The sequence below is a fragment of the Mustela nivalis genome, assembly GCF_964662115.1.
Source record: "Mustela nivalis genome assembly, chromosome: 7".
NCBI lineage: Eukaryota > Metazoa > Chordata > Mammalia > Carnivora > Mustelidae > Mustela > Mustela nivalis.
Window position 1 is genome coordinate 89,324,395 of NC_139026.1, and position 23,524 is coordinate 89,347,918.

The window sequence follows — 23,524 nt, forward strand, 5'->3', positions numbered from 1 at the left end:
AACTCCGGGATCATGACCTGAGCCGAAGGCAGTCGTCCAACCAACTGAGCCACCCAGGTGTCCCTAAATATATATATTTTTAAAGTCAGCCCATCACCAGTCATCTCAATTTGTTTTCTCTCTCCTATTCACTGGTCTGCCAAGAATGGGGCGTGGAGGTGGGGTTGCCCTGGGACTGCTCCGTGCTGCCCCCCGCCCACATATAAGTATAGTTTTCAGGGTAGTATCACAGCTCTTGACCCTGGGCTTTGACAGAGTATCGCATGAAAGAGCAAAATTCAGGAGAGTTCTACCAACATGTAATGTGAAAGAATAAATAATAATAGACTTTCTCCTCAAAAGTATGGCTTGCTGCTTTGTTGCACTTCCTCTTAGATACTTCTGCATATTCTCCAAGTCACAGAATCACAGATCTCAGAGCAGGAAAAGGCCTGGGCATGCCATCATTTTACAGATGAGGAAAATCAGATCCAGAGAGAAGCGGGGACTCACCCAAGCTGTACAGCTAGGTAGAGGCCAGTAAAGCAGGAGAACCTAAGTGTTTGAAGACAGGTGTTTTGGAGCCACCCCTCCTTTTATTGACCTGGAAGATGACTTGGTGGTTCCCAGATCCTGGTGAGCAAGATTCCTCTGCAGCTTATTGAATCCCAAACCTCTGTGGTGGGCCTTGTGAATCTGCATTTCCTTTTTTTTTTTTTTTTTTTAATTAACATATAATGTATTATTTGCCCCTGGGGTACAGGTCTGTGAATCATCAGGCTTACACACTTCACAGCACTCATCATAGCACATACCCTCCCCAATGTCCATAACCCTACCACCCTCTCCCTATCCCCCTCCCCCCCGTCCCCCTCAGTTTGTTTTGTGAGATTAAGAGTCTCTTATGGTTTGTCTCCCTCCCAATCCCATTTTGTTTCATTTTTTCTCTCCCTGCCCCCTACGACCCCCCACCCTGCTTCTCAAATTCCTTATATTAGAAAGATCATATGGTAACTATCTTTTCCTGATTGACTTATTTCACTTAGCTTAATACCCTCTAGCTCCATCCATGTTGTTGCAAATGGCAAGATTTCATTTCTTTTGATGGCTGCATAGTATTCCATTGTGTGTGTGTGTGTGTGTGTGTATCACATCTTCTTTACCCATTCATTTGTTGATGGACATCGAGGTTCTTTCCATAGTTTGGCTATTGTGGACATTGCTGCTGTAAACACTTGGGTGCACATGCCACGTCAGATCACTAGGCTTGTATCTTTAGGGTAAATACCCAGTAGTGTGATAGGGTCGTAGGGTAGCTCTATTTTCAACTTTTTGAGAAACTTCCATACGGTTTTCCAGAGTGGCTGCACCAACTTGCATTCCCACCAACAGTGTAGGAGGGTTCCCCTTTCTCCACATCCTTGCCAACATCTGTCATTTCCTGACTTGTTAATTTTAGCCATTCTGACTGGTGTGAGGTGGTATCTCACTGTGGTTTTGATTTGTGTTTCCCTGATGCTGAGTGATGTGGAGCACTTTTTCATGTGTCTGTTGGCCATCTGGATGTCTTCTTTGCAGAAATGTCTGTTCATGTCCTCTGCCCATTTCTTCATTGGATTATTTGTTCTTTGGGTGTTGAGTTTGATAAGTTCTTTATAGATTTTGGATACTAGCTCTTCATCTGTTATGTCCTCTGCAAATATCTTCTCCCATTCTGTCAGTTGTCTTTTGGTTTTGTTGACTGTTTCCTTTGTTGTGCAGAAGATTTTGATCTTGATAAAGTCCCAATAGTTCATTTTTGCCCTTGCTTCCGGCGATGTTTCTAGGAAGAAGTTGCTGCAGCTGAGGTCGAAGAGGTTGCTGCCTGTGTTCTCCTCAAGGATTTTGGTGGATTCCTGTCTCACATTGAGGTCTTTCATCCATTTTTGAGTCTATTTTTGTGTGTGGTATAAGGAAATGGTCCAGTTTTATTCTTCTGCATGTGGCTGTCCAATTTTTCCAACACCATTTGTTGAAGAACTGTCTTTTTTCCATTGGATATTCTTTCCTGCTTTGTCAAAGATTAGTGGACCCTAGAGTTGAGAGTCCATTACTGGGCTCTCTATTCTGTTCCTTCAATCTATATGTCTGTTTTTGTGCCAATACCATACTGTCTTGATGATTACAGCTTTGTAATAGAGCTTGAAGTCTGGAATTGAGATGCCGACAACTTTGGTTTTCTTTTTCAACATTCCTCTGGCTATTAGGGGGTCTCTTCTGGTTCCATATAAATTTTAGGATTATTTGTTCCATTTCTTTGAAAAAAAATTGATGGTATTTTGATAGGGATTGTGTTAAATGTGTAGATTACTTTAGGTAGCATAGACATTTTCACAATATTTTTTCTTCCAGTCCATGAGTGTGGAATGTTTTTCCATTTCTTTGTGTCTTCCTTAATTTCTTTCATGAGTACTTTATAGTTTTCTGAGTATAGAGTCTTTGTCTCTTTGGTTAGTTTTCTTTCTAGGTATCTTATTGTTTTGGGTGCAGTTGTAAATGGGATCAGCTCCTTAATTTCTCTTTCTTCTGTCTTGCTGTTGGTGTATAGAAATGCAACTGATTTCTTTGCATTAATTTTATATCCTGACACTTTACTGAATTCCTATACGAGTTCTAGCAATTTTTGGGTGGAGTCTTTTGGGTTTTCCACATAAAGTATCGTATTTTCCACAAAGAGTGAGAGTTTTACTTCTTCTTTGCTGTGATTAACTCCTATGTAGCCAGTTGGGCCTAGGTCCAGAACTGGTGTTAGTGTGTGACAGGGTTCACCCAGCTGTGCCCCGTGGGTCGGATCATCTCTGCCATTTGTTGTTGTATGGCCCATGGGTTCAAAGGGTTTTTACACTTTTAAATGGCTACGGAAATGTCAAAGGAAGAATAATATTTTGTGATGTGTGAAAATTACATGAAACTTCAATTTCCTTGTCCATAAATAAAGTTTATTGGAACACAGACACTCTTACTTGTTTATATGTTGTCTGTGGTTACCTTGCCCCACAGTGGCAGGCTTGAGTTGACTGTGCAGCCCACAGAGCCTGCAATGGTTACTGTGTGGCTCTTTATGAAAGAGATTTGCTCTCTCCTGATATACATGAGGCTGTTTGTCACATGAACACTGCAAATGCCAGTGTTGAAAGGGAGATTCCTAAGCTTCGAATACTTGTCTTAGTCTACACACCACCTTGTTTTATGCTAAAGATGCAGTTATGAAAGGGGGCACCTGGGTGGCTCAGTCTGTTAAACGTCTGCATTTGGCTCAGGTCATGATCCCGGGGTCCTGGAGTTGAGTCCTGCATTGGGCTCCCTGCCCAGTGGGGAGCCTGCTTCTCCCTCTGCTCCCCGCCTTCTCATGCTACCCACCCACAAATAAATAACTAAAATCTTTTTTTTTTAAAAGATGCATTTGTTTAAAACTGCATATACATTAAGCATATGTACTAGTTATTTTAACAATAAAGTATGTTTTATCGTAATACAGCTGGCTACTAGAAGTATGGAGGATTCATCTTCACTGGAGGTGGTTTTGTGTGGACCATGTGTTTATTTCTCTTTGAGTGGAAAAAAGATATCTTCTTTTTATACTTGATGAAGACCTAGGATGGAAGTATTTAGAAAGAGTGCTGATAAACTATTTTTACTTTATGCACAGTATTTAATACCTAAATTAATTATGAAATTTCTACTTCACACATAAAACGTAAAACATTCCTTTTTTTCCTTCTTTTAAAATTTACTTACTTTTTGACAGAGAGAGAGCACAAGTAGGGGGAGCAACAGAGGGAAAGGGAGAAGCAGGCTCCCCATTGAGCAGGGAGCCTGATGCAGGACTTGATCCAAGGGCCCCTGGGCCAAAGGCAGCTGCTTAACCGGTGCCAACTACGTGCCCCACATAAAATATTGTTTTTTGGTTTTTTTTAAGATTTTATTTATTTATTTAATAGAGATCACAAGTAGTCAGAGATGCAGGCAGAGAGAGAGGAGGAAGCAAGCTCCCCGCTGAGCAGAGAACCCGATGCGGGGCTTGATCCCAGGACCCTGAGACCAGGACCTGAGCTGAAGGCAGAGGCTTTAACCCACTGAGCCACCCCGGTGCCCCACATATAAAATATTCTTAATAAAGCCTTTATACCTATGAAACCATAGTTTTAAAATTCACCAAAATCCCTACTTTCCTTGCCAACTCCTCACTTACTAATTCAGAATCCTAGCTGCCTCCTGGCTTTTCTTCAACCAAGACTAACAGTTTCCGTTCCTTCATGTCTTCTTTTTCTTTTGCCTCTTCTCCTAGTCCCTCAACTCAGACACACAAGCATTTGTTCATTAAGCAGTTAGCAGATAGTTGTTCATGTGCAGATGCTGACTCCGCGGTAGGAGGTACCCTCAGTGGACCTCTAGACCCATCTTTCCATGATTTTTCCATGATCAAACTCAAAGATCAGAGAAATGGAGGGTGCAGAGTACGCTACTTTTAAAAGTCCTGTTCCCTGTCTTCCTCTAAAGCAGGTGGGTGATTTTGTAAAGACCTGGCCCGGTAGTTTTTAGATCCTGGGACATGGGCCAGTGCTTCTTTCATTGCTGCTTAGGCTTTTATGTCGTGTGCCCCAGGGGCTCAAATTTCTCATTCACCAGGGAATCCATCCCCCATACCAGTCTCATTCTCTGCCACATTGCCACTAATCAGCCTCTCAATCTGGCACAGGAGAAGCTGTAAAGAGGCTCTAAACTTGGCATAATATACTGCTCTTTGCTGCATGACCTTTGCTGCGTGACCTTTGCTAGGTGGTGTCCCTCTCCTGAGCTTTTGTAAAATGCATACAGGAGAATAATCCCTCCCCTACCCATACTTCATGGGAATATTAGGAGGCTGAATGAGGAGGTTATTTAAAAGGCTTGGCATTTTCATAGAGGGAGTTGCTATAGAAACCCAGAGGCGTACAAGTACTTCAGAGAGGGAGTTTCTGGAAAGTCCCGGTGTCTTTGTTTCTTTGGGTAACCAAAGTATGGAAGACCTGGCCTCTGACCTGCTTCAGCTTAACCCTAGGTCTACTGCTTCCTCTTGCTTTTAGGATTCGGCTTTCCTTCAGCATGTCCCACCAGAGCCAGTACCCTCTGGTAACAGGAAGAACATTGTCACAGTGCAGTCTCGAACACTAGGGATGGTGAATTGAGCATTTCCAGAATATATATGGCATAACACCAACACTGCTTTCCTACTGGGAGAGAAAGGCGTGACTGCCAGATTAGGAAAGACTAGACGATGAGAGGAAAGGATTTTTGGCAGCTGTTTATTGGAAGTGCGTGGCATGGGTTTGGGTTATTGGAACTGTGGGAAGAAATGTGAGATTGACTCCTGCCCTCTGAGAGTATAAAACGTAGTTTTGGGGTAACTGGTTGGGGCAGTGGGAGGGTTAAATAAAAAGATTTAGAATGGAATGAAAGGCAAAAGAAGTCCAACTATAAATAGGAGTTCAGAAAAGGGAGAGCTCAGAGTAATTGAGAATATTTCATTAAAAAGTGGGACCTCAAGACCAGTTTCAAAATCATGCTTCCTCTGTGGGAAGGAGGGATGTGTTTGGAGAGCGTGAAGGAAGGAGCAACATTGGTAAGGCCTTAGTCTCTTCAGCTACTGATGGGTACATGGATGTTGGTGGTATTGTTCTTTAGGCCTTTCTATATGTCTTATACTTCTTTTTTTTTTTTTTTTTTTTAAAGATTTATTTATTTATTTATTTGACACAGAGAGATTACAAGTAGGCAGAGAGGCAGGCAGAGAGAGAGAGGAGGAAGCAGGCTCCCTGCTGAGCAGAGAGCCCGATGCGGGACTCAATCCCAGGACCCTGGGATCATGACCTGAGCCGAAGGCAGCGGCTTAACCCACTGAGCCACCCAGGCGCCCTGTCTTATACTTCTTAAACAGTTTATTTTTTTGTTCTGTTGCTGTGGTGTTTGTTTTTTACTGAGGTATCATTCACAAGTTAGTTCACCATTTCAAAGTGTGCAGTTCATTGGTGTTTTGTTCACATGTTGTTCAGTCGTCACCACTATCTAATTCTGGAACATTCTTGTCTCCCCAGAGATGCCCCTTAACAGTGACTCCCCATTCCCTTCCCCATCCAGCCCTACGCAACATCTAACCAACTTTCCGCCATAGATCTGCCTATTCTGGACATTTCATGTAAATAGAGTCCTTTTGTGTATGAATTCTTTTCAAGATTTTCATGGTTCACCCATGTTGTGACATGAATAATCCATCATTTTCTTTCTTTCTTTCCTTTTTTTTCTAGGGCCAGATGTTTTTAGTTTTCAAAAAGTTCCTCCAATCATTTTGAAGTTCAAAATGGGTTAGAAAACTACCTTTGGCTATTACTTTTCTTAATTCTATTATTTGACTTGGAATAAAGCTGATTTTTATAAATTTGTCAATAACACCTTACTGAGCACTCTTCACATAATAATGTTTATATTTTTATTGTGGCAAAATATATGTAACATAAAATTTATCATTTTAACCATTTTTAAGTGTACAATTCAGTGATACTAAATATATCCATCATCTTGTACAACCATCACTATTATCCATTTCCAGAGCTTTTTCATCTTCCCAAAGGGAAACTTATATGCATCAGACAGTCTTTCCATATCTCCTCCTCCAGCACTTGGTAAACTCCATTCTACTTTCCATCTCTATGAATCTGCCTATTCCAGGTTCCTCATAGAAGTAGAACTTTATATCGGTCCCTTTGTATCTGTCTTATTTCACTTACCATGATGCCTTGAAGGTTCATCAGTGTTGTAACATATAAATGAATCTCATTCCTTTTAAAGACTGAATAATATCCCATGATATGGATAGACCACATTTTGTTTATTCACCCATCACCAATGGACATTTCAGGTCATTTCTGCTTTTGTACCATTTTGAATAATGCTTTAATAAACCTTTGTGTATGAGTTTTTGTGTGAATACCTGTTTTCAGTTCTCCTGGGTATGTACATACCTGGGAGTGGAATTGCTGGGTCATATGGTGACTCTGTGCTTAACTTTTGAAGAACTGCCAAACTGTTTTCCAAACTGGCTGCACCATTTTACATCTGCCAGTAATATGTGAGTGTTCCAGCTTCTCTACATCATTGCCAGCACTTGTTCTTTTCCATGTTCTTTTTTTTTTTTTTTTTTTTTTCCATTACGATCATCCTGGTAGGTGTGAAGTACTGTCTCATTGTGGTTTTATTTGCATTTCCTTAATTACAAATGATGTTGGACATCTTTTCATGTGCCACTAATTTGTCTGGCTGCTTTGTAGAAATGTCTACTTTAAAATTGAATTATTTGTCTTTTTACTGTTGAGTTCTGAGAATGCTTTTCTAGTCTGGCAGCTAGACCATTCTTAGATTCACAATTTGCAAATATTTTTCCCATTCTGTGGGGTTCTCTTAACTTTCTTGATAGTGTCATTTGTTGCACAAAATTTTGAATTTTGATGAAGTCTAATTTATCTCTTTTTAATTTGGTTGTTTGTGCTTTAGGTGTCACAAGTATGACACCACTGCCAAATCCAAAGATGTGAAGATTTACGCTTATGTTTTTTGTCAAAGTGTTTTATCATTTTAGCTCTTACATTTAGATCTTTGATCCATTTTGAGTTAATTTTTGTATAAGGTATGAGATAGAGGTCCATATTCATTCTTTTGGATGTGGTTGTCCAGTTTTCCCAGCACCAATGATTGAAGGCTACGCTACTCTTTCCCCCTTTGAATTGTCTTGGCACTTCTGTCAAAAATCAATTTGTGTAGTTGTATGGGTTTATTTCTGAATTCTCAATTCTGTTCTATTGATAGATATGGCTATCTTTATGCTAGTACCACAGTCTTGATTACTATAGCTTTCTAGTAAGCTTTGAAACACGAAGTGTGAGTCCTCAAATTTATTCTTCATTTTCAAAATTGTTTTGTTCTTTTGGTTCCCTTGCATTTCTGTATGAATTGAGCATAATTTCTCAACTTGTTAATTTCTGCCCCCAAAAGCAGTTGAGATTTTGATTGACATTGCCTTGAATTTGTGGATTTGTTTGGGGAGTATTGCCATCTTAACAACATTACATCTTCTAATACCTGAGCATGAGATGGTTTTCACTGGTTTAGGTCTTCTTTGATTTCTGTTGATGATGTTTTGTAGTTTTCAGTGTACAAGTTTTATACTTCGTTTCTTACATTTATTCCTAGGTATTTTGTGCTTTTGGATGCTCTTGTAAATGGAGTTGTTCTCTTAATTTCCTAATTTTTGAATTGCTTATTGCTAGTGTATAGAAATACTACTGATTTTTATATATTGATCTTGTATCTTGAAACTGTGCTGAACTTGTTTATGAGCTCTAATAGTTTTGTGAGTGTGTATTCCATAGAGTTTTCCATATACAGGATCATTTCATCTGCACACAGAAATAGTTTTACTTGCTTATTTGCCTTGCCTGGAACATTCAGTACAGTGTTGAATAGAAGTAGTGAGAGGGACATCCTTGTCTTATTCCTAATCTTAGAGGGAAAACTTTCAGTTTTATCATTAAATGTGATATTAGTTATATGCTCTTCATCAGGTTAAGGAAGTTCCCTTCTCTTTCTAGTTTGTTGGGTGTTTTTATTATAAAAGAGTATTGGACTTTGTTGAATGCTTTTTCTGCATCTGTTGAGGTGGTCTAGTGGTTATTGTCTTATTTTTATTAGTATGTTGCATTATATTGATTGATTTTTACATATTAAGCCATCTTTGTATTTCTTGATCATGGTGTATAATCCTTTTTATATGCTGCTGGATTCAGTTTGCTGGTATTTTGTTGAGACTTTTGTGTCTGTATTCAAAAGGGATATTACAGTTTTGATTTTTTTTGTGATGTCTTTGTCTGATTTTGTATCAAGTCAATACCAACCTTACAGAATGAGTTGGGCAGTGTGTCCTCTTCTGTTTCTTGGAAGAATTTGCAAAGGATTGGTGTTAATTCTTTAAACATTTGGTAGAATTCATCAGTGAAGCCATCTGGTCCTGGGCTTTTCTTTGTGGGGTTTCATTTTTTAATGCAAGGTGCAGAAGATTATTTATAGTACAATCCCATCTGAGAGAGAAAGTAAGTCTTTTTAAGGCTGTATCTGTATGCTTGTATTTACACAGAAAAGTTCAGAAAAGATGTACAAAAAAAGATATAACAGCAAAGGTTATCTTTGGGTAATGAGATAGAACTTAAGTCTTCTGTGCCTTATATAAAATTACAAGCATGTATTGCTTGGTATATATATTTTTTTTTCTTTAAAGATTTTATTTATTTATTTATTTGACAAATAAATAGGTCACAAATAGGCAGAGGCAGGCAGAGGGGTGGGGGGAAGCAGGCTCCCCACTGAGCAGAGAGCCCAATACGGGGCTCCATCCCAGGACCCTGAGATCATGACCTGAACCAAAGGCAGAGGCTTAACCCACTGAGCCACCCAGGTGCCCTATTTTTTAAAGCCTACTTAGAATGGCCAGCGTTTGACAATTTGCTCTTTCATCCACACAATGAGTTGCCAGTGCTGTGTACTTGCCACTGGCCTTGTCTCCTTAGTAGCTCAGTCTCGTAAGGCCCCTGCCTCTCCAGCTTCGTAGTCTGCTGCACCCCTTCTCTGTTTCTTTTCCATCAACACCAAATTAGCTATCAGTTCCCTGAGAATGGCCCACAGTTATGTGCTACTGGGCTTCTCTATATTCTATTCTCTTCCCTTTCCCTGCCAGCCCTTGCCTTTGTATCTTTGAAATCCCTTCCAAATATCAGTTCCCTTCCTTCATGAATATCTTCTAACTCACTCTCCTCCCTTCCATACTTTACCCAAGGGGAGAAAAAACTCCCCCTCCTGCTGCCTCTCCTACAGTACGCATATTTTTCGTACTGAACTTTGTATTTACCCTGCATCATAATTACCAGTTCACATATATGCCTTTCCTAAATGTACAGTTTTATCCAATTTTGTAACCCAGAGTTTAGCACAGAATCGATGCTCAGAAGTACTTTGAATTGAATTCATGAGACAAGAAAAGGCATTGTGGGTAGTGGCATTGTGGGTAGTCATAACTGGCCTTTAAAGGCTCACATTGCTCATGTGAGCAAAGGCCAGTTATGACTTAGTATAACATGGCAAGACAGGAAGATTCACGCTGGGAAATACAGTTGAATGATTTCGTCAAGGCTGTTTGGTCATGGAGGCTTTTGAGATCCAGAGAGAGTGGACTCCGTAGGTAAGCACCAGTGGAATGGAGAGCTCTTCTCACTTACTTCGAGTCTTTGCTCCATGGACAGCCTCCTTCAGAATGAGTCACCTCTCCATTCACATGTCCCCTGACCCAAGTATTCTCTGTCTCCCCTTCCCTCATCTTCCTCTTTTTCCATAGCTCTTACCACATTGTATATCATTTACTTATTTGTTATGTTTTTTTTTTTAATCTGTTGTCTTTCTTCCCCATTAGAATATAAGCTTCCTGCACCATGGTAGCCTTGTTCACTGCTGTTTTTCAAGCACCTAGAACATTGCCTGGAACACAGTAGGGATGTAGAAAACAGTTGCTGGGTGAATGAATCCCAAGTTAATGAACTTCAATATCTTGACCAGAACTGGCAGAGTACAGCTTAAGTATAATTCAAATATGTTTCTGAAAGAAAGAAAGAAATTTATAGAAGTACATAAAATTGTTAAGATAGTACACATTATGTGTTATGTCTATAATCTGGGAGCAGGTCAGGGGAGGGATGGGAGGGAAAGAAAGACACAGTGTCTTAAGGTTTCTTGCCTTAGAAACCAGCTTGGGAAATCAAAATTATAAATACATTTAAGTTTATTTATTTCTTGCCTAGAAAAATGTTATTGTGTGTGGTGACTAATTCCCATGCTTTAATAATTTCTCTTTTTCTTTCTCCACAGACCTTTGTAGTATTGAACAGAGGGAAAACTCTCTTCAGATTTAGTGCCACGCCTGCCTTGTACATTTTAAGTCCTTTTAACCTGATAAGAAGAATAGCTATTAAAATTTTGATACATTCATATCCTTTTCTACAAATGTGGGCTGAGTGCAGCATTTGCATGGTCGCTGGTATATAGAATATGTTTCTGAGCTTTGACAATTGAATTGTATATTAAGTATCTTATCAGTAGTGTCGTTGACAGTAGTGTCGGAGCCAGCAGTTTGCATGACCTTCTGCCAGATCCTGGACTAAGCTTCAGCCAACTCTCTTTTCCTAGAATGATATCACGGGAGTCCGGAATTTTGTTGGTATCACGAGAAGAGGCAAATCAAGACACTAACCTGTAACTGAAGTCTTACTCTTTAAAGTGCTCAGAGTTCAGTCATTTCATCCTGAGGCAAACGATTCAGTTACTTTTTTTTTTAAAGATTTTATTTATTTATTTGACAGAGATCACAAGTAGGCAGAGAGGCAGGCAGAGAGAGAGAGAGAGAAGGAAGCAGGCTCCCTGCAGAGCAGAGAGCCCGATGTGGGGCTCGATCCCAGGACCCTGGGATCATGACCTGAGCCGAAGGCAGAAGCTTTAACCCACTGAGCCACCCAGGTGCCCTGATTCAGTTCTTTAACACAAGTTCAATGCTAGAATTTTTTGGAAGGCCACTTCTTGAGTATAAAGAGTTCAATGAATGCTTTAGAAATCTGCCTTGAATATTTCTGATTTCTTGAGCAGTGAGTATGGAAAGTGCCAGAGACAGTTTCTCACATTAAATGGCCCCTTCGTATAGAGGTTTAGATTTAGATTGCAAGCCTAATATGAGTCTCTACTCACATTTTCCCCCTCTTCAGCAGAAAATGCTCATTTTCTCATGTGGCCTGACTTTTATATCTTATTAATATAGAAGAGTATATGACAGATGAAAAATTATGTGATGAGTTTAGCAACTTTGCATAGTGACTTTATATTTAATGGTTGGAGTTTAGTTTGTCAGTACTTAGTCCCATGCTCTGAAGGATATTGTATTCTCCAATTGGGATGAGGAAAGTGGCGATTGGAACTTAGTAAATTGGTTGGCTAAGCTGTTGGTGCATTTTATTGACTCTAAGAATTTAGCAACCCAGTTCCGAAATCTGTGGTTTACAAGAAACATAGTTCTGAAACTTAAAGGTTTACAAGGAATAAACAATTCACAGTGGACTTATTCCCCTTTTGTTGGATCAGAAGGCAGCATCTTTTTCTCTTCTAACTGGATTGTGTTATTCCTGGAAGAAAAGTTGAGCTGTAATGAAGAAAAAATCCAGCTGTAAGAAGTATTTTTTCTTTTAAAAACTCCATTAGTAGAGTGAGGATGGTGGAAGCTGTTAGCAAGAGAGAGAGTTCGCAACAAATGGGATATGGTTTCTGTGCTTGTTAAAGTGACAGTTTTTTGAGTTTGAGTAACTCACATACTGACCTAAAGGAGTTTATTTTTTTCTCAGTAGACAGAAACAGAAAGGGTTGAGAAAAATCTTAGATGGAATGGAAAAAGCAACAAAATGGTTTGCTCTCCATAAACATTCCTGAGCACTTTCGGCATGATCAGACACATCTTCCCCATTATCTAATTCTTAGTATGGGGCTGCATATGTCCTTGAAATCCTCACCCAACAGGTCGTGACTGGTTTCCCAAACTGTTCAAATGCCACACATAGCGGCTGTTGCCTTGCCCTCTAAGGACAGTTCAGCCCTTTGGGGACCTAGGAGCAAAAGCGAACCATTGTGTTCTACCCCTGAAACCAACATAACAGTGTGTGCCAACTATACTTCAAGTAAAAAAAAAAAAAAGTTAACCATTAATTGCATGTAGGTTTCCAAATAACTAGTTATGCAAGACAAGATAATTAACTTAACAGTAAATGAGTACTGAATAATTTAATGTGTTTTTTTTACCTGATGATTTGGGCGTCTGGTAGACCGGTAGATTTCTGGTTACTTTGTACACTGGGATTTAGAGGCTTATTCCATAGCTGAGGCTGAAGAGGGAAGGGGTGGGGGGAGATGATTTATCCAAAAGGAGTAGAGCAGTGACAGCCCTTTTGAAAGAAAGAGAGTGGCTCTCCTGCTGTGTCCACTCATAGTTCTCTGGTCAGGTGTGGATACATATGGCGGCATTCTGTATTCATGGTTGCTTTCATTATCACCTCGCCGTTTCCTTGTCCTCTGTGCTTTGTCTCCTTTCAGGTTACTGACTTAATTCTCATGATACCCAATGTGAAATGTGTTTGCTTTCTGAGGAAGAAAATAGGCCAGATTTTGTATATTCTCCCTTGACTCTTTTCTACAGTATTTAGCATGATCATTATGTGCACTATTTTGACCAACTGTGTATTCATGACTTTTAGTAACCCTCCTGAATGGTCGAAGAATGTGGAGTAAGTAGCTCATTTATTTATTTGTCTGCTTGCTTGTTTTAAAGATTTTTACACACCAAATCTTGCTTTGCACAGTTTATCCATCAAGGAAAAAAATTGTTTTTTTTCCCCCCACTCTTTACTTCACAGAGAAGGGTGAGGATCCATGTGGAATTTAGGAAATATCCTTAGAAGTCAACTCTAGAAAGAGAAAGTGCATTCTGGAAGTTACTGCCCTTCACCTCCACCCTTACCTGTGCTGGCCAATGCCTTTGACTTGGCTGCCCCAGCGCCATCTTGTGCCCTCAGTTAGTCCCTCATGACACTGCCTCTCCAACATGAGGTTTCCTATTTTTTTTTTTTTTTAACTTGTCTTAAGTTAAAAATAGCTCTGGGGCCTCCTCACCTGGTTCAAAATGATCCTACTAGACGGCACCCAGTACAGCATTCCAGAGTTCTTGGTTTTGTGTTTCTTAAGTTTCCTTCAAAGCATCCCTTTCTTTTCCTTCCTTCCTTTCTGCTGCATTGGCTGTGCCCGTTCCGTTTTGTCTCTACTAGTTGAAGCCACATTTCAGGCACCGTTACCTTCAAGGATTCATTTAAAGTTTCTGTCTGTTTGGAAATTACCTCAAACTCTCCATTTCTTTGACAGGTACACATTCACAGGGATTTATACATTTGAATCACTAGTGAAAATCATTGCAAGAGGTTTCTGCATAGATGGCTTTACCTTTTTACGGGATCCGTGGAACTGGTTGGATTTCAGTGTCATCATGATGGCGTAAGTTGTCTGCTTACTTTACTGCTGTTCTGGGTGTGATTGTGTATGTGTGGCTGTATTCCTGGTTGTGTCTGTAAGTGTGTTTATGGCCAGTTATAAGAGGAACTAATGGACAACCATTTAAGGCCAAGCAGGCTTTATGCCTGTGATTCTTGCTTGTGAGGACAATGACAGCATGTTTCCATGGGAGAAGGAAAGCCAAGGTTTTACAGCAAGGACAGAAAGTAGCAAGTGATTTTCCATTGACATGCTCTCATATTTTCTTCCCCCTTATAACACTAATCAAGGTTTGCCTGCTTATCACCATGGGGCCTTGGTGAAGATTTGAAATTTTTTAGGTGTTAACCTTAACCTGAAAATCAGTTTCTTGGATAGGTTATATCGCATGTAATTTCATGAGGCTGGTCCAGATGTTGCAGACTTGAAAGCACATTTTAAAGTTAAAAACATGAGCCAAGATATCCAAACTGGTCCCTTCCTAAGGAAGTAAGTACTGACCAGAAGTTCAAATTATTCTGAGAGGGCAGTATGACCCCACCTTAGTGTGCTAGCTGCATGTTTGTATACCTGGATCTCCTTGGGAAATGTAACTGATGGTTGAAGAGTTAGAGAAGATTTAACTATTTGTATTTTCAGGTGTGGAAGCACTCTGTGGTATGGTGGGGAGTAAGGGCGTTGCATAGATTGTGTGTGTGCACGCAGATGTGTAAGAGAGTGAGTGCATCTGTATATATACAGGTCTGAGTGTCAGAAAGATGGGTTTCAGCTGTAAAATGTGAATGAGTGAATGCTATGCATTGAATATTTGAAACTGAAACTTTGACTTTCTGTTATATTAAGGCAATTTCCAGCTTTCCAACATTATAAATGCACACTGGTGTTCATTTAAAATTTAAGTGTCCTTGCTGGGCACAGAGCTGGTGATAAAATGGGCACTTAACACACTATTTTCTTTGATCCCATGATCCTGAGCCCTGCTCTTATATGTCACAGGCACTTCATCTGAGGGTGTGACTGCAAAGATATGCATGCAACTCTTCGATAAGTCATATATGTAGACATTATGGCACTTTTGCCATAGTCAACTAGGGAGCTACTTGATGTAAATTTGTTTTTCTGGGGCTTCAGCTACAGAAATTTGCCTCCTTTTTCCTAAGAAATTATTCACAAAGCTTGGGGACATAGCCTTTGATACATCCTGGCCTGCCTTTTTGCTAAAAATAATGAATGGACCAAGAATAGTCATTCTGATTGGGATCCACACAGCACGATGCTGATTAAGAGAGTAAGCCCTCAGAACCTCCTGGTTGTGTCAGTTCTTTCAAATATTCTTTTGAATTCTCCTTGCCCAACTGAAAAAAGAAATGTGTTCTTTAAGTGTTTATATTTGGAAATTTTCTTTTTCAACAACAAAAAGAATGAAATCATAACTTGTGTATAAGACCCTTTCTTCCCCCCCATTGTCAAACCCTCGCCCAGTGGTACCATTACAAGTTAACTTTGGTTTGATTCTGCAGGTATATAACAGAGTTTGTAAACCTAGGCAATGTTTCAGCTCTACGCACTTTCAGGGTACTGAGGGCTTTGAAAACTATTTCGGTAATCCCAGGTAAGATGGCCCGGGGTTGGTGTTAGGTGTTGGGTTAGGGCCCTGACGTGACGTATTGTACTTTTTGTTTTGTTGTGGTTTTGTTTTTTTTTCCTTCGGTGTTTGTGTTCGTGTCTGTGTTTGTCATTTGTGTCTGTGTGTGACCTCCCTTACTACAGATATGTGACAGAGTTTGTGGACCTGGGCAATGTCTCAGCGCTGAGAACATTCAGGGTTCTCCGAGCTTTGAAAACTATCTCTGTAATTCCAGGTGAGAAAATTTACACACACAATGGACTGCCTCATCGCCTCTTTGCCCTCCATTCATTGTGTCCACCACATTCTAAACTGGTGTCAGCACACTTGATATGGCCTTGCATTCCGCATGTTCTTCCTGGGAGACGTTCTCTGGAATGGCCCTTTGGTCCTCAGGCCCTTGCGATGGCAGCGCTGGCCAGGCATGCAGCCCCCATTCCATCCATGCTTTGAGAAAGCACGTGCTGAAAAATCACTTGGATCCTCCAGTATCTGAAAAAATTGTCACAGAGCTAGCTGTCTCTTTAAACATTGATCATTTGCTTCCTGGCCTCATGGAATTACAGTATATTTAACATTCACCATCATCCCATTGCTTGTGGTTTCTAGGCTTCCTGTCGCATGGTTTGCTGATGGGATGTTATTCAATGAACTATATACTTTCATTATAACTGTGTTAATGGACTTATTTAACCACAGAAGACACCTACCCTGTTAACTAGTCCAGTTTTAGAGCCAAATTGAAGATCCTTGGAGTTAGTGAACAACTTTAGTAATCACTATCACATCCTATTGCTGTCTGTTTCACTGGAGTAAGAACCAGTAGACATCTACTATGTATGTATTCAGAGGCCATTCTCAAACACAAATCCCAATGAAAGCTTGTGCAGATGCTGTTAAAAACAGTGAAAGGTAAGATAACATACATTTGTCTGAATGTATGGGCAAACAACAAGGACAGAAACTTGAGAAGGAAAAGGAATCAATCAGTGGGTGGCTGTGAAGTAGTTAACTGACAGTGGTTTCATAATTTTTGCCTTTTTCTTTTTGGTCCTGGTTGAACTAGCCAAGTGCTTCTTAACCTTTTGAAAGTTTTAAGTCCTTTCGAGAAGCAGGGGAAAGTTCCCAGACTCCACTGAACCCCACCCAGGGATCCCACATTAAGATCCTTAATTTAATTTAAATCCTTACTACCAGGTAGTACTTAACTATTTTTTCCAAAGGCTGGTCTTGAAATTTGGAAGGGAAGATATTTGAGCTAGTCTTGCTAGCCTGAGATACACGGGCAGTAACATGGCAGAAATCAAGAGTGTGCAGTTGCTGGCTGGTCTCTGGTTCCATTCAGGGGCTTTCAGGGAAGACACCCAAGGGACCAAGCCTCCCACTGCACTCTTATAGAAACAGGGACATGAGGAGCAGAGGCATCCTGTTCCTGGCATCACATGGCTTTTCTGGCGGCCGACTCAGAAATATTCCTCTTTCCCCCTTTTCAACTTTATCTAAATATCAGAGACAGAGAGAGGGAAGCCTAAAGATAGAGTCCTGGAGAGAACTGGCTTGGAATGTGGCTTTCTGAGAACCTCAAGAAAGGTAAACCTCAGTTTCTCCATTTACAAATCTAGGCATGAAGTGGGCCAGTAAATTCAGGCCCTACTAAAAATGAGTTCTTTTCTAGTTAGTAGTGGGAGCTTTCTCCCTGTCAGCTAGAGGCTGGGCATCAGTTGGAGTACATTCTTGGCAAAAAAAACCCCTGACTTACCAAGGTTCAGTTCCTAGCCATTTTAAATCCGTTTGACAAAAAAATGAAGCTCATTCTCCAGGCAGCGTCACGCAGCTCACTGATGGTGGTTTAACCCTTAGGCAGGACTTGTCTTATTTCTTCAGGCATCTGGAGCACCAAATCTGTATTTTCATTTTCCCTCGGCTCTCTTTCTTCTCTGGCCTCTTTTTAAATATGATCCCATGTTTTCTGCTCACTTCCCCCAATGTACTCTGCAAGGCATCTGTCTCTTTATGTTCTTGTGATCTGAAAACTTCTCTTCCAGAATTAAATTGGAAAGCTGCGTTCTGTTCACTAACTAGGGCAGCAGATGCTATCTCTGGTCTAGCTTTTAGCTTCTGTCTCTGCTGTACGGATAGCTTCTGACCACAGCACTTCTGCAAGGTAACTCTTGACCGGGATCAGACTACTTATCCTTATTATTAACCTGTCTGTCTATCTGCAAAATCTATTTGTAAACACAGAGTGGTGCTCTATCAGTGATTTTTGTGTAGCAATTATTATTATAAAGAAGAAAGCTAAACCCAAAGAAAAGGTTTGTATCAAGCCTTAGACCTCCACTTCACAATTTGAAATAGATTCCAGATTCCTGTTTCTAGAAGCACCCCCACTCGAGCTGGCTTTGCGAAATTAGCTGGGATGCAAAATAACTGTAATGGCTAATAAAGCCAGTAATAGATCTGTCTGTGAGTGGTGTAATTGGTATTTGAATTAAAGTGTGACTTTTCATGCCAAGTCCTTTCCCTCCCCATTCTACTTATAGAAGACTGTGGCCCTGTTCCTACCTGCCTGTTAACCAGCTCTCCTTTCAAGATGGGAGCACCATTGCATGAGTCACTAGACCTGGTGCCATCCCTTGACTGGAAATCTCAGTCATTCTGACTCTACTGTAGATCCAGGCCTTAGTCCCCTCTTAGTGAAAGCCATTGTTGTGCACGCCAAGTTTTCTCATGGGTCAGTTCAGTGGGACTGGGGCTCTCTTTACCTTTTCCTGTCCCCAGTTTGATTGTAGGCTTTTGCAAAAGCTGCCAGGAACAAAAGCAAAGGCAACCACATAACTGACATGAGGTCTGCAAGATCCCACAAAGCCTTCAGCTCCCTTCACGAGAGTTCTGCCTTCCTGGATAGCTCACCCACTCACCTGCCGTCCCTCTTAGAACTTTTGGTAGATAGTCTAAATGTGTCAGTGAGGTCAGGACTCCTAGAAGGTGGGGTAATGCAGTGCACTGGTTAGCTCCAGCCTTTTGGATAAGGGCTGCTTTGATTTAGAGCTTTCTAGTGCCTGAGAAAAGACCAAACCCACATTCTGACCCTTTTTATTTGCTGAGTGGAGACCTAGATACATATCACACATGGTGTCCTTTTTGCTTCTGAGGCCTTGGCTTGAAGAACTGTGCATGCAAACTGTAGTTACAGGAAAAGACCCTTTCTACATTTTCTTTGGTCCAGAATTTGCTGGATTCAACTCGACATTGAAGTATTCTGTGTCAAAATTCATGTCTTAAAACTTTGTTTTCAGGGCGCCTAGATGGCTCAGTCGGTTCATGGTCCAACTCTTGGTTTCAGCTCAGGTCATGGTCTCTGGGCAGTGGGAATCGAGCCCTGCATCAGGCTCTGTGTTCAGCACGGAGTCTGCTTGTCCCTCTCCCTTTGTTCATCTCCCCCCACCGCCATCTCTCTCTCTTTCTCTCCCTCTCTCTCAAATAAATAAATAAAATCTTCAAACAAGCAAATAAACAAAAACTTTGTTTTTGCTTTATATTCATTCGGGGCCTGGGCATAAAAATGAGCTTCTGAGTGACTTTGTCAGAAGTTCGATCTTCTACATGTTTTAATCCTGTGCCACAGGACTGACATACCCAGAGAAAGCATGGAAATCTCAAAGCAGGAATCTTGAGTTTTTCCTATAGAGTAGCATTTACCTTTTCCTGTCCCCAGTTTGATTGTAGGCTTTTGCAAAAAATAAAACCAGTTGGAACAGCCTTACTTGCCAATTGCTTCTCATTTCTATCATCGTTTCAGTGACTCCCCAAAAGCACTGCATTTCTATTTGCCAACACTAGTTTAATATCGTGTTGCTTTTTTTAGAGTTATAATTTTTTATTATTTTTCTCTTTGATTTTTTTTTTTAATTTCTGTGCTTTCATTTCTGTTACTTTCTCTCCTTACCTGTGGTATCAGGTAAGAAGCAGGAAAAAGGTTGGGTCCTTCTTCTTCCCACCCTGGTATTCACAAAGGAAGCATTTTTTTAGACACATGCATTATGAAGATGGCAATTTCTGCTGCACAGTGAAGGGGGATAAAAAAGTGTTTTCATACTATATTTAGACTCCTTGTTTCCTTTATAATATTCTAGTTATTAATCCAGTGCTTCTTGTATTTCTCCTTTTCCCATTGCTTCTCAGAGAAGATAACTGAAGTTGAACACAATGGTCCTAAATGGGAAAACACTGGAGTCTCACAGGCTCCCACCGACCCACCTTTGGGAGCTAGTTTAAGTTTTGTTCAGACTTTGTGATGCAAATTTGGTCTTGGAAATAAATCTACTGCCTCCAGATCTCTCCCAAATTATTCTTGATCTAAAGAACCCTCAAGAATATCATTGTGAGGCTTGAACCTGCAGCAGGAAAATTGACCTGGCACAACTTTACCCTAGGGCTTGTCTGGACGAAGCCAGACTTTGGAAATTGGGGAACTTTTTCCCCCTGGGGTGAGAACTGCTTGTTACTGCTCTTGAGACCCATTCCAATGTTAATTTTGTAGAATTAGCTCATGTGGCTTCAAACCAGACAGATTTCTCAACCTGAGCCACAAGCTAGGAAATATAAATTTACTTTATTTATGATCTGGCATTACCGCTGTGGAAGATTGTGATCCCGGGATGCATGGCTGATTTCTCCGGACTTGGCAAATAAGCAGGCTTTGTTCATTTGTCCAAGGGGTTGGATGTCGTGAAAGGGGACAGGGGTTCAGATGCGTTTAGATGTAGCAGCTTCACTGCTTCTCAAAATTCCTCAAGTGTCCCGACTTCCTCTCTGGTAGCTGACATTTCTGTACGTTGGGTCCAGCTGTCTTTTCTTGATCTGTAGTAAATGTATTAACTGCTTCTGCTCAGACTCATCCCATGCTAGTTAATGTTAGCCTTTTTCAAGAGTTCTTGCTGTCCAATTTGCCCCCATGTGGCTTCTGTTGCACACTCTGTTGTGTAGGAGTTGTTTGAAGGAGCATTCTGCTCTGTTTGGGATAATCAGCTTTCAGTCAGTATCTTGCTTATTCTGGTGTGTGGTGGTGTGAGCCAGTAGAAGAAGCAAGGCAACTTCTCCTCACAGCCAGAACAGTGGCATTTTCCATTCTTGTACACATCAGGTCAGGAATTCCACCAGCAGCTTCGCACTTTATTGACCTGTGTTGGTGCTAACAGGGAGCACTTTTGCCTGGCTGCATTTACTAGTGCGTGTCAGTCACTGCTGGCAAGACTATAGAGGCTGAGCTCAAGAAAGGCATTATATGAAAGACCATCAGGTACATGAAAAGATGCTCAACATTCCTAGTCATTAGAGAAATGCAAATTAAAACCATAATGAGATATCAGCTCACATAAGTTAGAATGGCCATCATCAAAGAGACGCGACAGCAAACGCTGGCATTAATGCGGAGAAAATGGAGCCCTTGCACGCTGTCAGGTTTAGTAAATTGGTGCAGCCACTATGGGAAGCAGTATGAAGGAACCTCAGAAATTAAAATTAGAACTACCATATGATCCAGCAATTCTACTTCTGGGAATATATCCAAAGGAAAAGAAAACACTAACTCAGAAAAGATATCTGCACCCCATGTTCATAACAGCATTATTTACAATAGCCAAGACATGGAAGCAATCTAGGTGTCCATTGATGGATGAACAGACAAAATTGTGAGAGAGATACACAATGGAATATTGTTCAGGTACGAAAAAAATGAGGAAATCCTACCATTTTTGATAACATGAATGAACCTTGAAGGCACTGTGCTCAGTAAAATGAGTTGGACAGAGAAAGACAAATAAATTCTATATGATCTCACTGAAATATGGAATCTAAAAACAAACAAACTCATAGAAAAAGAGATCGGACTTGTGGATCCCCGAGGCAGAGTGGTGGGGGGAGGAGTTGAAGGAAGTTGGTCTAAAGTTACCAGACTTCCAGGTATAAGATAGTGCTGGGGATATAGTGGACAACATGATAACGATAGCTAACATCACTGCATGATACATGGGAAAGTTGTTAACAGAGTAATTCCTAAGAGTTCTTATCATAAGGAAATATTTTTTTTCTTTTTGTCCTCTTTTTATTGTATCTATTTGAGAAGGTGGATGTTAGTTAACCCTATGGTGATAATCATTTCACAGTATATGTAAGTCAAACAATTATGATGTATGCCATAAACGTCTACAGTGATGTATATCAATTATTTCTCAATAAAACTGTGGGGAGGGGGAGAAAGAAATGCACCGATAGCCCCATCTCCATAACCTGGTGTTGATGTCTGCAGATATGGTCCTTGACAATCATCAACCCTAATGGAAGGAAGAAGAGTCTTGGTGAAGGCCAGATGACCCAGTGACCATTTACATTTAACATTGCTGTGTAATTGTGTGTCTACCTCGGCATGCTAACATTATGCCACACCACCTTTCTTCCTGTGGAACCTGGATGAAAGTCTTGGAGAGTAAATTTTTAGATGGCCATAGTAGTATTATTTAGTGGTTATTCTTGCTTAGTTAAGATATGTTTCTCTGAGCCCCTGTGAAGTAAAAGCAGCTGAATACCATTTCCAACTTGAGTTTTTACCTTAAACTTCTTAGAGTTGAAAAGCTTTCACCAACACGTTGATCTAAACCTCAGACTTCAGAAGAAAACGCTTCAAGTGTTTTGGGTTTTTTGTTTGTTTGTTTGGGTTTTTGTTTTTGTTTTTTTTAGCCTTCTTGACTCATGTTTACAGATTTCTTCAGCAATATCTTCTGGTTTATGGAGAAAAGATTTTAAACCCGCTGATTGAGAGCATTAAGGTTTATCCCCAGGAAAATGATGAGTGCCATGTATGGTTGGTGCATTAGTCGATCATCTTTGGTGGCAAGTGAAAGGATACATGAAGGGCTGGAATGTTTTTAGGCTTCTGGAAGCCAGGGAAACCAGAATGCAGAACCGGAAAGCTCCAGATACCAGGAAGTATTTTTTCTTCATGTTTTCTGTCTCCATGTATCGATTTCCTTTTTCTATCTCTTAGCTTACGAACTGGCTTTACTTCTCAGACATCCTAATATAATGATAGAATAGGGCTACCACTTATTTCCCAAATTTACATGTTATCGCTCCTTCCACTTGTAAAGACTACTGGACTATCTTTTGTCCCGTTCTAAGTTCCCGGAGGAAAAGGATGAGGACTTAGGTCAGATGTCCACCCTGACATCTGGAACCTACTAACAGATGGTCACTTCCTGCAAGTAAGGCTGCTAGGGTCCCAGCTTTGTAAAAGGGGATAATTTGAGCCTCATGGCCTGGAATTTCCTGTTACATACATGGTCTTTGAACTGTCTAGAGAGTTCCCAGTGCAGGAAAATCAGATGAGACTCATGCTAAAATTGTATCTTTTTTTTTTAATTTGATTGATTGATATCACAAATGCATTGGTTTGACTGTTTTGTAGTATTACACTCTTGTTGCTAATACAAACGACAGCTTACAGCTCCTTTTTCCATTCATTTAAAATGGAAAAGGAAATGGCCTTGAACAATCATCAAGTGTTCAGCTCAGTGATTGTCTGAACCCTTCAGGGGAGATATAAGCTCTCCTTAAGAAATACAGGAAAAGAAACTACAACCATTCTTTAGTGATACATTCAACTTTTTTTTTTTTTTTTAAATCATGCTTTGGCTTTGAAAACAGAGCTGTGTAATTTTAGGAACCTAGAAT

The 23,524-nt window shown here is 40.4% G+C and overlaps 1 protein-coding gene across 6 annotated transcripts in view; it reads left to right on the forward strand.

The window, feature by feature from the left end:
• The window catches only part of SCN8A (sodium voltage-gated channel alpha subunit 8), a 181,270-nt gene that overhangs the window by 74,435 nt on the left and 83,311 nt on the right, over positions 1 to 23,524 (forward strand). For 5 of the 6 annotated variants that reach the window (XM_082741346.1, XM_082741349.1, XM_082741344.1 and 2 more), the window contains exons 3-6: positions 10,960 to 11,077; positions 13,319 to 13,409; positions 14,041 to 14,169; positions 15,937 to 16,028. In XM_082741346.1, the coding sequence (XP_082597472.1) occupies positions 10,960 to 11,077; positions 13,319 to 13,409; positions 14,041 to 14,169; positions 15,937 to 16,028 (430 nt within the window). Of the gene's footprint in view, positions 1 to 10,959; positions 11,078 to 13,318; positions 13,410 to 14,040; positions 14,170 to 15,686; positions 15,779 to 15,936; positions 16,029 to 23,524 lie in introns of all 6 variants that reach the window. The other variant, XM_082741347.1, reaches the window with a different exon arrangement.